This window comes from Drosophila santomea, chromosome 3L, assembly GCF_016746245.2.
Source record: "Drosophila santomea strain STO CAGO 1482 chromosome 3L, Prin_Dsan_1.1, whole genome shotgun sequence".
Lineage (NCBI taxonomy): Eukaryota > Metazoa > Arthropoda > Insecta > Diptera > Drosophilidae > Drosophila > Drosophila santomea.
This window is the reverse complement of record NC_053018.2, coordinates 14,184,058-14,196,245: the sequence shown is the minus strand read 5'-3', so window position 1 is coordinate 14,196,245 and position 12,188 is coordinate 14,184,058. Positions and strand designations below refer to the sequence as shown.

The 12,188-nt window shown below is 46.9% G+C and overlaps 2 protein-coding genes across 2 annotated transcripts; one reads left to right on the top strand and one right to left on the bottom strand.

The window, feature by feature from the left end:
* Positions 1 to 3,443: 3,443 nt before the first annotated feature.
* On the bottom strand, positions 3,444 to 8,499 carry LOC120448122 (dynactin subunit 1). The gene is made up of 4 exons (XM_039629931.1): positions 8,340 to 8,499; positions 8,165 to 8,229; positions 6,683 to 8,101; positions 3,444 to 6,149 (listed from the first exon to the last, which is right to left on the bottom strand). The coding sequence occupies exons 3-4, from the start codon at positions 8,030 to 8,032 to the stop codon at positions 3,702 to 3,704; spliced, it is 3,798 nt and encodes a 1,265-aa protein (XP_039485865.1). The 5' UTR covers positions 8,033 to 8,101; positions 8,165 to 8,229; positions 8,340 to 8,499; the 3' UTR covers positions 3,444 to 3,701.
* Positions 8,500 to 8,843: 344 nt separating this feature from the next.
* Positions 8,844 to 11,961, top strand: LOC120447462 (G patch domain-containing protein 1 homolog). Its single transcript, XM_039628849.1, has 3 exons — positions 8,844 to 8,979; positions 9,039 to 10,433; positions 10,492 to 11,961. The coding sequence occupies exons 1-3, from the start codon at positions 8,922 to 8,924 to the stop codon at positions 11,907 to 11,909; spliced, it is 2,871 nt and encodes a 956-aa protein (XP_039484783.1). The 5' UTR covers positions 8,844 to 8,921; the 3' UTR covers positions 11,910 to 11,961.
* Positions 11,962 to 12,188: the final 227 nt, after the last annotated feature.

The window sequence follows — 12,188 nt, the reverse complement described above, 5'->3', positions numbered from 1 at the left end:
TACATACCCTATAATTATACGTCTTCTAACACATTCTGCTTTTGGGAAATGAAAATAGGTAGAAGTATGTGACCCCAATGTTTCCAGTGCATCCAAGTGAGGAAGATTTCTAAAGGGGCTTGTAGACATGGTCAGACCGTCTAGTGCGTGGTACTAAGCCAGAGTCTTGCCCCTCCCCGCCGCCCTGCCACCTTGCCATCATCCAACTTCCCAAAGCAACATGCACAATAAGACACTCAAGTGGCCGGGCCAAGTGAAGATGAAGATGAGCTTTAGACCGACACCAGACCATTGTTCTTGGTGGGCAACGCCATCACCAGCTCCATCACCATCTCCATCTCCGCCTTCGGATCCATCCATAATGCTGATGTTGCGTGGCCGCTTGTTTATGTTGGGCACCACTACTGTATGGGCTACTGTTTGGCCATTTACCAAATTGAGCTTTCGGATGGTGGCCTAACCAGGCGTAACTAACTTTTTGTGTTTTACCTGATTTTCCTGGCCACGAGTGAAACTTCCGTGCTTCCGCCGCAGATCGATCTATGGCTACCAGCTACCTTGCCGCAGTGCCTAATGAGGAAGGGTGGTTAGTGGTGTCTTCCTTGCACATTTGTGGGGCATCTGCTTGGAATTCTTTGTGGCTCTGTTCATCTCCGGTTTCCATTCTGCAGTTCACCTGCAATCGAGTGTTCTTGAGCTGCCCGATTGTCTTACACTCTCGCTCTTGTTGAGCTCCGCACTTCAGCCATCAGCCATCCATTCATCCATCTTGGGGCACGGCTACCAAACCGATCCGTACTATACTAAAGCATACCCATATCCCATCTAAACTGGTTTCGGTCTTGCTCTTGCTCTGCATTGTATCGCAGTTTTTTCTTTAATTACTTTTGCTTCTTTTTTGCGTTGCTCTTATGGCAGGTTGATTAACTTCTCTGGCATGTTGGTGTCACTTTTTATACAGGCAAATCAGAAATAGCATAGAAATTCCAAATGGCAATGAGGTTTGTTACACTTGAAGGATTTCAGTAAATAAAAAAAACACTAAGAATTGATGTCAAATTTAAAGTCCAACTCAAAAACTAATTAAATTATAATTTCAATTTATTAAAAGTGACTTCAATCAAACCATTGTAGTTACAATAATATATATGTTAATGTTTTTTCTAAAATTTAAAAGAAATGTGATTCCTTTATGCTTATAATAAATATTCCTTATGTATAAATCTGTATTAGGGTATTCCACATTTCGTTTTGACAACAATTGGGTGCACATATACATCAAGTCTTTAATACGTACAATAATTATGTTGTTTTTAGCGCTCGCCATGAGTCAACAGCAACAAGTTGGGGCATTACCGGGCGTTTTATGGCCAAAAGTTTTGGTTTCTGCGGCGACAAAAGAACTGAAACTGGATGTGCATGTGGATGTGGAACTGGAGCTGGAGCTGGTGCTGGAGAAGAATAGGTATGTTACCAGATATGTGTGTCAGTGGCAGTGGTGAACTGCTGACTTGGTGAAGGATCTGTCACTTTGGCGGTCGCTGCAAGCAGAGCGAGAAGTCCGGCTTAAAGCCGCCTGTTGCGCTCGAGCCCCCATGGAAAACAAAAAAAATGTTATGGCCCAAAAGGTAAACAGCAACCGTATTACAAAACCCAGTGCCAGGCCATAAACGAAAAGGCAGGCGGACAAACTACCGTAAAAAGGTCAAATGCTGGCCGAGAGCTGGGCGTAAGAATGACTTTCTGGCCAACTGGGGCCATGCCGGAACCATGGCGACACACACTTCAGAAGCCGCTCTACAAATGTACAGCAATCAGATTGCTAGCAGGGAACTATGCTTTACTTTTACGACTTTTTAGCTTTAAAATATTGGGGTGTTTATATACTGGGCGATTTTAATTATATGGGGAATAAATACACATTAGAATTAATAACATGTACATGTAAGTAAGTAATCTACTTCCGGCTGCTCGAAGCCTATAATATATACAAATATATACAATATACAAGTAATCCTATATACATCCTATATATAATCCTATATACAAATATATATTTTATAAAAGACTTCGGGTTTTAACTACAATGTTTCCAAACAATTGGATTTGATACCGTACATTTATAATGAGAGACATAGACATTTATAATTTTGACAAGTTTCCGCTTAAAAAAAAACAGACTTTTTCCTTTAAAAAAAAAATATACAAATATATAATCGCTATCTATTAATACACGAGTATTTTTTAATAAATGTATATTTCATTTAATTAATCTGTTAGCATTAGGTTTCCTTGGCTTAATTTAAACTTAACAGTAAATAAGGGTTTGCGGTTGGCATTAAAAAACCCTTTTAATAATTGAAATGGAGAATGTGGTTCGTTATAATTGCAAATGCTTTCCAATTCATTGCTGCCTGCTCCATGGGAAAAGCTGAGCTCGAGAGGTCAAGCCACAGAATGGGGTCAAAAGAAGCACCGATTTCTGGTCTGGTCAGTCAAAGGGGCAGTGGCGTTGCCAAGGAAAAGCCCAGAAAATGAAAATTATTTTCAATTTACATTTCCAGCAGAAGGGTTCGCTGATTGCCCAGTGGTGGTGGAGGGGGAGGGGGACTTGGAGGGGGGTTGGCTATTTTGGCCATCATGGTTTATGGCCTGGTCTAATGTAATAGTTTCTTGCTATTGCAGCTGTTGTTGTCATTGCTGGTGGCAGCGTTGTTGTTTTTGTGGTTGTTGTTGCTGCAACCGAGCGGCATTGAAGCATATTGCGTTTGTACTTGTTGTTGGGCAAGCGAACGGAAATGAGCTGTAAGAAAAAGAGAGACAGCGCGAGAGAGAGAGAGAGAGCGACGCGGGTGGATTGCAAGTGGATCGCATGCTTGTTTATGGTTCTGTGCTCGGCTTAAACGTCTTCCATTTGGATCTAGAAAACTAAACTGAGCTTGGCTAATTTGTGATTAAATTAAATTAGGGAAATTAACTTGAACGATGTGAAATGAGAATGTCATTCTGCTAAGCAAGGGAATTATACGTATAGTTAGAACTAAGCAAGTTTTTGGGCTCATCTATTTAAATTAATTCACTAAGCCAAAAAAATATTTCAAAATGATAATATGACTGATAAGTTTACTGATAAGATTTAGCTAATGTTTTTCTAGGTAAATAGTAAATATTTTACCTTTATTATTATTTTATATTGTTACCTTGTTTTACTCGAGCCCCAATTAAAATGCCACTTCAGTTTATGTTATACAACATCAGCAAAATATATTTACCTTTCATATATAATATACTATTTATTCTCACGTATGCAAATTAGATTTGTTTCTCTGGTAAAGTTATGTCTTTCACATAGTTTTCCCCTGCTATAGACTTCATAGATAATACCGGTATTAGTTCGCTTGAGTTTAGTTTCAGAACAGGCTTTGTTGGAGTTAAACACAAAGTTAGTTTTACAATAGGTTTATAATCTTTATACAAAAAACATAAATTAAGTGTAGAATTATAATTTCTCAGTTGCTCTTTGCTTAGCTATCATGTTTAGGTCTCATCACAGGAGCAGGGAGTCTTGAGGAGTTGCGTTATTGGGTTTTTGGAGGAAGCTGCTTGTGCGAGGGATCCGAAATTGTGCTAGCAGTACAAATAAAATTCTATCCTATTCAGATTGCCCCTAGACCCGATCCCCTTGCCACAGTACATCCCCTTTAGATTTGCAGCACGCGCTTCACATCGACGGTGGGAAAGGAGGCGAACTGTCCATGAGCCGCACGATGAGGTTTCCGTTGCAGATACTCCGTCAGGATGTCGGAGGCCAGCTGGGAGGCCTTCGAGCTGATCTCGCCCTTGAGTGGAACTGGCTGGTTGCGCCTTTGGAGTGCCACGGCGTCGATACGTGTGCCGGCATTCACTGAATCCTGGGAGCGCACCTGCAGCAGCGACAACACCCAGGCGTGCTTCATCCTGGTCAGCTCGGATTCCAAGGCGGTGATGCGCTGATCCTGAGGCTGAGGCACATACAGCGGTTCAAACTGGGACAACTTGGCGCGCATATCCTGTGCCTGCAGGCGCAGTCGTTCGTTGCGCTCCTGGTTGAAGGCGTTCTTCAGCAACTCCACTTCCTCGGCCACCACTGGAGCAGTGCCCGCAGGAGCAGAGTAGGATACATTGCTGTTGCCCGGAGCGGTGGACGTGGTGCCAGTGAGGGAAAGGTTGTGCGGGGAGTGGGATTCCGAGCCGGACTGAACCTTGCCAGTAGACGTGTTCAGCTTCAGCTTGTCGCGCAGATCGCTCTTCTCGCTCTCCAGGGCATCGATATCGCTTTGCAGGTGGTCCATCGTCTCCTCGAACTCCTTCTCCTTCTGCTGCAACTGCAAGCGGGTTTCCTCGTACTGCTGTTTCCACTTGTCGACTGCGTGCTCGTACTCGTTTTGCAGCACGCTTAGCTTCTTCTCCGCTAGATCCTTTCGGATCTGCATCTCGCTCAGCTCGTTCTGCTTCATTTTGGCTGCCAGCTTCAGCTGTTTGACGTCCGCCTCGCGATTTTCCAGCGTGGCGGCCAGCACATTCTTCTGCTCCAGTTGTTTCTTGATCAACTGCGCCCTCTGAGTGATTGGCGTGCTGTGCGCACCCGATTTCTGCTGACCACCGGCATTATTGGCTGCAGAAATGATTTCGTACTCCTTGTCCAGAAGATGTTGGGCAATTTGCTGAAGATCGGAGTTCGCTTGCGCCAGCAAGGTCTTGAAGTTCTGCGTCGGTCCGCGGTCATCCTGTTCGTAAATGCGCTCGCAGGAGGCGGTGAGCAGGGCCCAGTACTTCTCCTGGGGCAAAGTGTGCTCCGCTGCATTGTCGCTCTCGATGGTGGAGACAATGGCGGCGAGCGACTGCTTGGTGGCCTGGTGCATCGTTGACATGATGCGGCTGATGTTCTGGGCAAGACCGCGCATCGCCTCCACCTTGTGCTGTGATAGACCGCTCTTGATCACGTGCTGATCGCTGGGCAAGCGGCGCTTGATCAGCTTAACTTGCTGCCGCACGCTTTCCATGTTCTCGTTTAGGAACTGGATCAGCAGCACCGAGTCGCTGGTGGCGCCCGCTTCCTGAATAATCACCTTTGCAATGGCCGTGTCGCTGAGAATGCTCTCACAAGCTGCTCCCAAGGAGGCCACACAGTCCCGGATCATTTGAATCTCATTGAGGAGCTGTTCACCGGCTAAAAGAACGGAGTTCATGGCATTAAAGAAGGCCACGCATTTCTCAATATTATCCGTGGTACTGTTTTCGTCCAGCTGGTTGGATTTCAGCAGTTCGATTATACCGTCTACTATCTTTTCTTGGGCCACCATTTCGGGCAGGGAACTTCCAGCTCTCAGGAGCGTGTCCGGTTGACAGCTGTTGAGTCCGTAGAGGATCTGGTGAAGGGCACACTGCAGGCTGTGGACGTAGTGCAACAGGCGGCACTTGAAGGCATACTGCTGGACGGCATGGCCTTGGGTCACCGCCTCCCTGGTAATCGCATCCACTGGTGGGAAACGCTCTCTCGTTTGCGAAACGACAATGCCGCACTTAAAGACAATGCGTGAAATGAGTAGAATCACAAGGATAGAATCGTGATCGCCACCGCGAGTCATGAATGACTCAGGCATGAAGGCGGTAAGCATCTGGACATGCTCATTGGCCTGACTCAGCTCAATCTGGCGTAATTGAACGTCGATGGCGCGAGTGTAAGCCTTGGATTCGGCGAACATCTGTTTGTAGTCGATGGTTTCGGTGACCATTTTCAAGCTGGGATCCTGCAGCGATTCCTTTTCGTTGCTGGAATTCCGATCCCTCAAATCAGTTAGTTGATCGTTCAGCTTCTGTACCAGTTCCCTAAACTTAATGATGGTTTGATCGCGATCATAGATTGTTTCGATGGCAGCATCTCGTTCTCGCAGCACCTCCTTTTTGGCCCCATTGGCCAGGTCCAATTCCTCGCGCAGATCCAGCTCCAGTTCGTGGTTACTCTCCACCAGCTGCTCGTGCACTTCCTCCAGGGCCTCCAATTGGGCGATTTCCTCCTCGAGCAGTTTTACTTTGTCCTCCAGCTCCATTTTCTTTTCGGCCAGCTGCTCCACCATTTCCTCGGCACCAAGTGCAGCATCGACTTGTTCCTGGGACAACAGAAATATAATTAGCATGTTCATTTTTAATGGTAACTTAAAGACAAAACAGTCGGGGAACATGAGTAAAATTTTGGCAGGGGAAATGGTTGAATTACACAATTTACCTCCTTGAACCGCGATAATTATTAGGTTTAAAGGCAGGCCGGCAAAAAGAAATGCAATGAAAAAGTTTATCTTTAGATTGACCTTAGCCGATATATAATACACATGTACACTGAAGATATCGGTTAAAAGTGCCTAGAAATGTCTACCTATCCTAATTAGATCACTTAATTAGTTATTCTATTTTACTGAAACGTTCCAAAGAAATCCTGAAGTTAATAAGTTACAATAATCTAGTTAATGAAGCTTTTAACCGATATCTTTATATTAAAAGGCAGCTTAAGCTGGTTAAGAGAAGCGGAGTAAAAGCGAAACTAATGCAAGCCAAAAGGTGCTGGAAAAGCCGTGAAATTTCATCGGAGTGTGGGATAGCCAATTGGGAGCGGGCTTAAGCTGAAAACTAATCCTTTGTTGTGTACCTGCAAGTCGGCGACTATGGCCTCCAGTTCATCAATCTTGGCACTGAGTTTCTCCTTGGTGCGTTCCAATTCTGCAACTTCAGAGCGTTTCATCTCCAACTCCTTGCTCAACTTTTGAATGTCGTGCTTATCGTGGGCAGAGAGATCCCTCAGACGCACCAGTGTTTCCTTCAGACGAATGTTCTGCTGCTCCAATTGCTTGAATTCATAAGTAGAGAGACCCGGCGAATCACCACCGCCGGAGATATTACCGATGGCGGATTCGGCCTTGTTTTGCATCTCCGAGCGTAAGAGCTCCAGATCGACCTGCAACTCTTCAATACGCTCCTTGGACGACTCCAGCTCCAGCTGCAGCGTGTCGGCCTTCTCCTCGGCCATCTCCTTGTCGAGGGTGATCATCTCCACATTGTCCGCAAGATCTGCCATTTCCTGAGCGTGCTGCTCCTTGGCCTCGATTGCATCCTTGGCCTCCTGCTTGGCGCGCTGTAACTCCTTCTGCAGCGAAGCCTGAGCAGCCATGATTTTTGTTCGAAACTCTTGAAGCTGCTCAAACTGAATCTTCATCTTGTCGAACTCCCGCAGCCTTTCCTTATCCTCGTTCCTGCGCTGCTTTAAGGTTTCCAGCTTCTCAGTGAGATCAGCCAGCTGAGCCTGCAGCTCGGCGCTCGTTTTCTGTGCCTCCAGCAGGGCGATCTTGTCTTCAGCACCGGAGTTGGAGGGCATGGTGAAAGAGGGCGAACGCAGTGGCTGGGAAGGCGTGAACTGCGGCTTTAATATTTCAAGGAAGCCCGTCTCCACGAAGGAAGCCCGTTTGGAGGAGGCATGCGAAGCGGCTCCGTTGCCACCGCTGGGTGCTGGTGCTCCTTCGGCCAATGAAGTGCTGGAGGACTCCTTATCCTTGCTGCTTTGCGGTGCCAAGGATTTCCTAGGGCCAATACTGCTGCTGGAGGCAGTGCGTTCACTCAGAGAAGTGGTCAACTGGGTGCGAGAACCCAGCAGCGATTGGCGACTGGAGGAGAGCGAGGTGCGAGAGCTGCTCAGCCGCGCCTTTGTGGGTTGGGCAGCCGTGGGCGTAGCCCCGCTAACATCCTCGATGCTGCGCCTGCTGCCGGGAGCAGCCTCCAGCAGACGCAGCTGCGTGGGTCGCACGAACATGCCGCAGTTCTCATCGCACTGGAAGTACTGCTGGCCCTTGATGGAGCCGCTGTTTTTGCCCTTCGGCTCGTCCAGCACGACGCCCACCCACTTGCCGACGGCGAAGCTGGTCATTCCCACGTAGGCAACCGTGCCAAGCAGATCCTTGCCGGTCAGCTCGACGCGGGCGCCCACTTTCAGGTTCTTCTCGGACATCTCGCTCTCGCTGTGTTTGTGTGCGTGTATGTGACCAGGATGTGGGTAGAACAGATGTGCTTATGATTGCTGCCCGTTGGGAATGGAGTTGTGGTTATTGGGGCTCTGGACATGGAATTCCAGCCTACTTACTGCGCTGCACTTGTTGTGCTTTCGGGCCAATAATCACGTCTTAGCTAGCCGAAAATGGCCGTCGGCTTGCGAGGAGAAAACAGAAAATGTTGACATCATTAGTCACCCATACAGACAGCACAGGTAGCTGCAGTCAGTCGCGGCTGGTCCTAATGGTCTAGTTCTCGGTACTTACCTGGATTTCCAATCGGATAGGTGTGCCTTTCTTTGTCTCCGCCGTTGCGTTTACCATTTGCACTGGATTTCCGTTGCAGGCAGCTGAAAATTGCAACGAAATAGTTTTCCTAAAATATTTGCAATGTCTGTAGTGTGACCGTGCGATAGAACTAGCGATGGCAAACTCACCTGTCGCATTGCAAATAATATCGTTACTCTAAGCCGTGACTTCAATGGGTAGTTAACAATTCAAAATAAATGAAGCATTGTTATTTGTAATTGTTTCAGAAGGTTTTCAAAACTAGTTTTATTATTTAGTGTAATATTTTTATGATTAAAAAACCTTTGGTGTGAATATATTTTAGCTTTCTTTTATTTGTTCATTTTTATAGTTTCTATTAAAAATTATAAATTTTAATTAAAATTTTTTTATTAGTTTTGTTCCTCCCATGTATTAAAGTTCCTGTCACTGTTCCCATTAAAGCCGTGACCGATAGTCGCACCGGCCAGTCAGCTGTTACCTGTAACGTAATGTGGTGTGCACACACTGGCGCCCAGACCAAACAAATTGTTTCTCAAATATATGATACTTTAGCATAGAATGGACGAGGAGGAGCATTTACACCGATTCGGAACTCCACTGCCGGCCTTGGAGAAGGGTGAGTACTGGAATTAATAAACCTCAGCTTTCCATTTACCATTAAAACCTCTTAAACAGATGTTGTGCCTGCTAAAAAGCCTGTGGCCATCGAGGATCAAATTGTGAAGGATGAAAATGGAAAGCGGAGATTCCATGGAGCCTTCACCGGCGGCTTCAGTGCGGGCTTCTGGAACACGGTGGGCTCACAGGAGGGCTGGACGCCGCAGACCTTTAAGAGCTCGCGGGTCGAGCGTGCGGAGTCAAGGGCTCAGCTGAAACCGGAAGACTTTATGGACCAGGAGGATCTGGGCGAGTTTGGCATCGCACCGCAAGGCATTCGCACGCGCGATGAGTTCGCCAAGGAGGACGAGCAGGAGCAGCGTTCTGGCCAAAGGCGCCGCAAGCTAATGCAACCTGAGTTGGGTGTCGGACCCATACCAGGTCTTCCAGTGCTAGAGCAACTGCTACGACCAGTCCGAGATAAGGTGGCCGTTCGAATACTTAAGAGCATGGGCTGGAAACCTGGCCAAGGTGTGGGCCCACGGCAAACTCGAAAGGAGAAGCGACAGGCCACGGCCAGGAATTCCAAGGAGCAGTATCTTTTGGAGCACTACGGCGCGGAAGGATTACCTTCCCATAAAGAGACAAATGAAGAAGATAGCAATACTGAGGACGAAGATGATGAAGATATTACATTTGCTCCGGACGACTACGAGCCCATCTTTTACACCCCCAAGGAGAATCGCTTTGGTATGAGCTACTCCGGTCTCAACCGCGACCCCATCCTGTCCAAATCGTCCTCTTCTTCTGCTAAGCCTATGCAACACATCAATCTCTTTGGTGAGATGGAGGCGCAGGCTAACAAAAAGCAACTATCCATACGGGGTCAAGCCTTCGGAGTGGGAGCCTTTGAAGAAGAGGACGAGGATATTTATGCCCGCGATGATATGACCCGCTACGATTTCTCGCTGGCGGACAAGAAACCGAAGCAAAAAAAGCAGCAACATGTCCAGCAGCGCCATGTCATCGATGGTTTCGGTGAGGACAAGTCGGCGGCGGTGCTGCAGAAGCCTTATGCCATTGATTTGCCTAGGGATTTTCAGCCCAGGAACTGGCTGCAGCGAAGAAGCCGCTTTGCACCAATGGACAAAGAAAGGGCCAAGAAACTGGAGACAGCCTCTGAGTACAAACGGTCTGGTCTGGGAAGGCACGATCTGAATCCCGATCAACGTGCACAGCTCCTGGGTGAGCAAAAAAAAGAGGACAAGACTGCGGAGGAGCAGCCTAAACGGAATCCCTTTAAGGATCGTGGTAAATCCTTACTGGAACGCATTAATGCCAGGACCGAGGGCTTTACCAAGGGCGGAGTGATCACCGAAAGCGGCGAGGAGCAGCAAACTGAAGTGGGAAAGGAAGTAAAGGATGCAAATGCCGCCATACAAGAGAAAGCAGCCCTTAAGACGAAGGATTTGCGTAAGCAAAAATTATAGTACCTTGGAATTATCATATTTTAACATTTTAATTATTTCAGCTCCCGCGATAAATTTTTCAGGCGCTTTTAAGCCTTTTCTAGCTGATGAAGCTAAACAGCTGCGATATGAAAAATTCGTATCCTCAAAGCTTACAGATGACAAGGAAGTAACCGAGTTCCTGGCCAGCATGCAACCGGTTTCACTATCTCTGTGGGATAGGGAGATGGAGAAAAAGGAGTTTATCCAGGCGGCAAAAATATATCGTCCATTAGATGGCCTCATGAACGACAGGTTCGTTTCGGAAGCCAATGTTCAAGCAGAGAAAGTAAGGGAGCAAGAAAAGCCGCCGGAGGAGCGAAAGATCGTGATGGAGCGAACCAAGACTATGTGGAAACCCACGGCACTGCTGTGCAAGCGGTACAATATTGCGGAGCCCTTTGGAGGTGCCATGCTAGAACCAGAAAAGGAGCTGAAGACCAAGCCGAAGATTTCAGTATTCGATTATCTGGAGACGTCCGTCAACACGAAAGCAAACTTCCAAACCCCCTCTATTATTCCCAAGCACATCGAAAAACCAAAGCCGAAAGAAGTAGAGCCACCACCATCTCCACCTCCAGCTCCTCCGCCAGAAGCTAAGATACAGGATAAACCTACTTCAAAAGAAGAGCCGTCTAAGCTTACTTTCGTGCCAAAAACTCCCTTGGAGCAGGCAGTGGATGCATCACGCAACAAACCCATCTCAGAGAAAGTGGACCTGTTCAAGAGCATCTTCGAGGACAGCGACGAGGAGGAGACGGTTGAAAAAGCGCCCGAGAATGCAGCGCAGGATAAATTAGCTGCCCTGCAAGAGGCTCTGGGCTTACCCATAACATCGACCACCTCAGCTGCCGCACAAAATGTCCTGAGAAACACTTCGCCACCCAGAGGCATCTTTGCATCCTTATTTAAGCCTAAGGAAGACGATGCTGCCAAAGAGCCAGCACCGCCCAAGTTTGCTCCCATCGAGGGAAACAAGTTGAAAATCGCCTACAAATCTCGAGAGGAGCGTCTGAGAAACGATAAAGAGTTGGCAATGGCTGAGGTGGCGCCCGAGGATATTTACGGACCAAAGTTGCCAACAGCACTGCCTCAGAAGCCGTCTGCTCCAGAGATTCAGGCCGAGGCCAATATTGATGCCAGACTTCAGCAGCTTTGGCAGCAGCACGCGCCCAAAAAGCGAAAAGCCGAAAAGTGGGTGGAGAAGACAAGCACCTTCAGCAGCGAAGACAGCGATGCTAGTTCTAGTGACGACTCCTCATCCTCCGATTCTTCTGGTGGCAAGGGCAAGCGATCCAAACTCAGCAAAGCCAAGAAGTCGCACAAGAGCTCGAGCTCGAGCTCGAAAAAGTCCAAGAAATCAAAACTGAGCTCCAAGAAAAAATCAAAAAAGAGCGAAAAATCCAAGCACAAGGCCAAGAAGAAGAAAAGCAAACACTGACTGTAAATAGTTAATAAAAAAGATTTGGTTTACTCTCTTTTTTTTAAGTCAATCACTTAATGGTTAATTAAACATTGGGCTCGGTCAAATTGAATAGTTGTTTTGCAACTGTTGCTTTAACAAAACAGCTTTCAGTTAGATATTTAAAATGCGAATTAGTCTAAAGATTTTTTGATCCTTGTTTAAAAAGTGACTGTCATAGGATCGATCAAATTTATTGTTTCTTACTTGTAAACTTATAAGCCAACATCAATTGGAATTGGGAGCTATTGCCAGTCT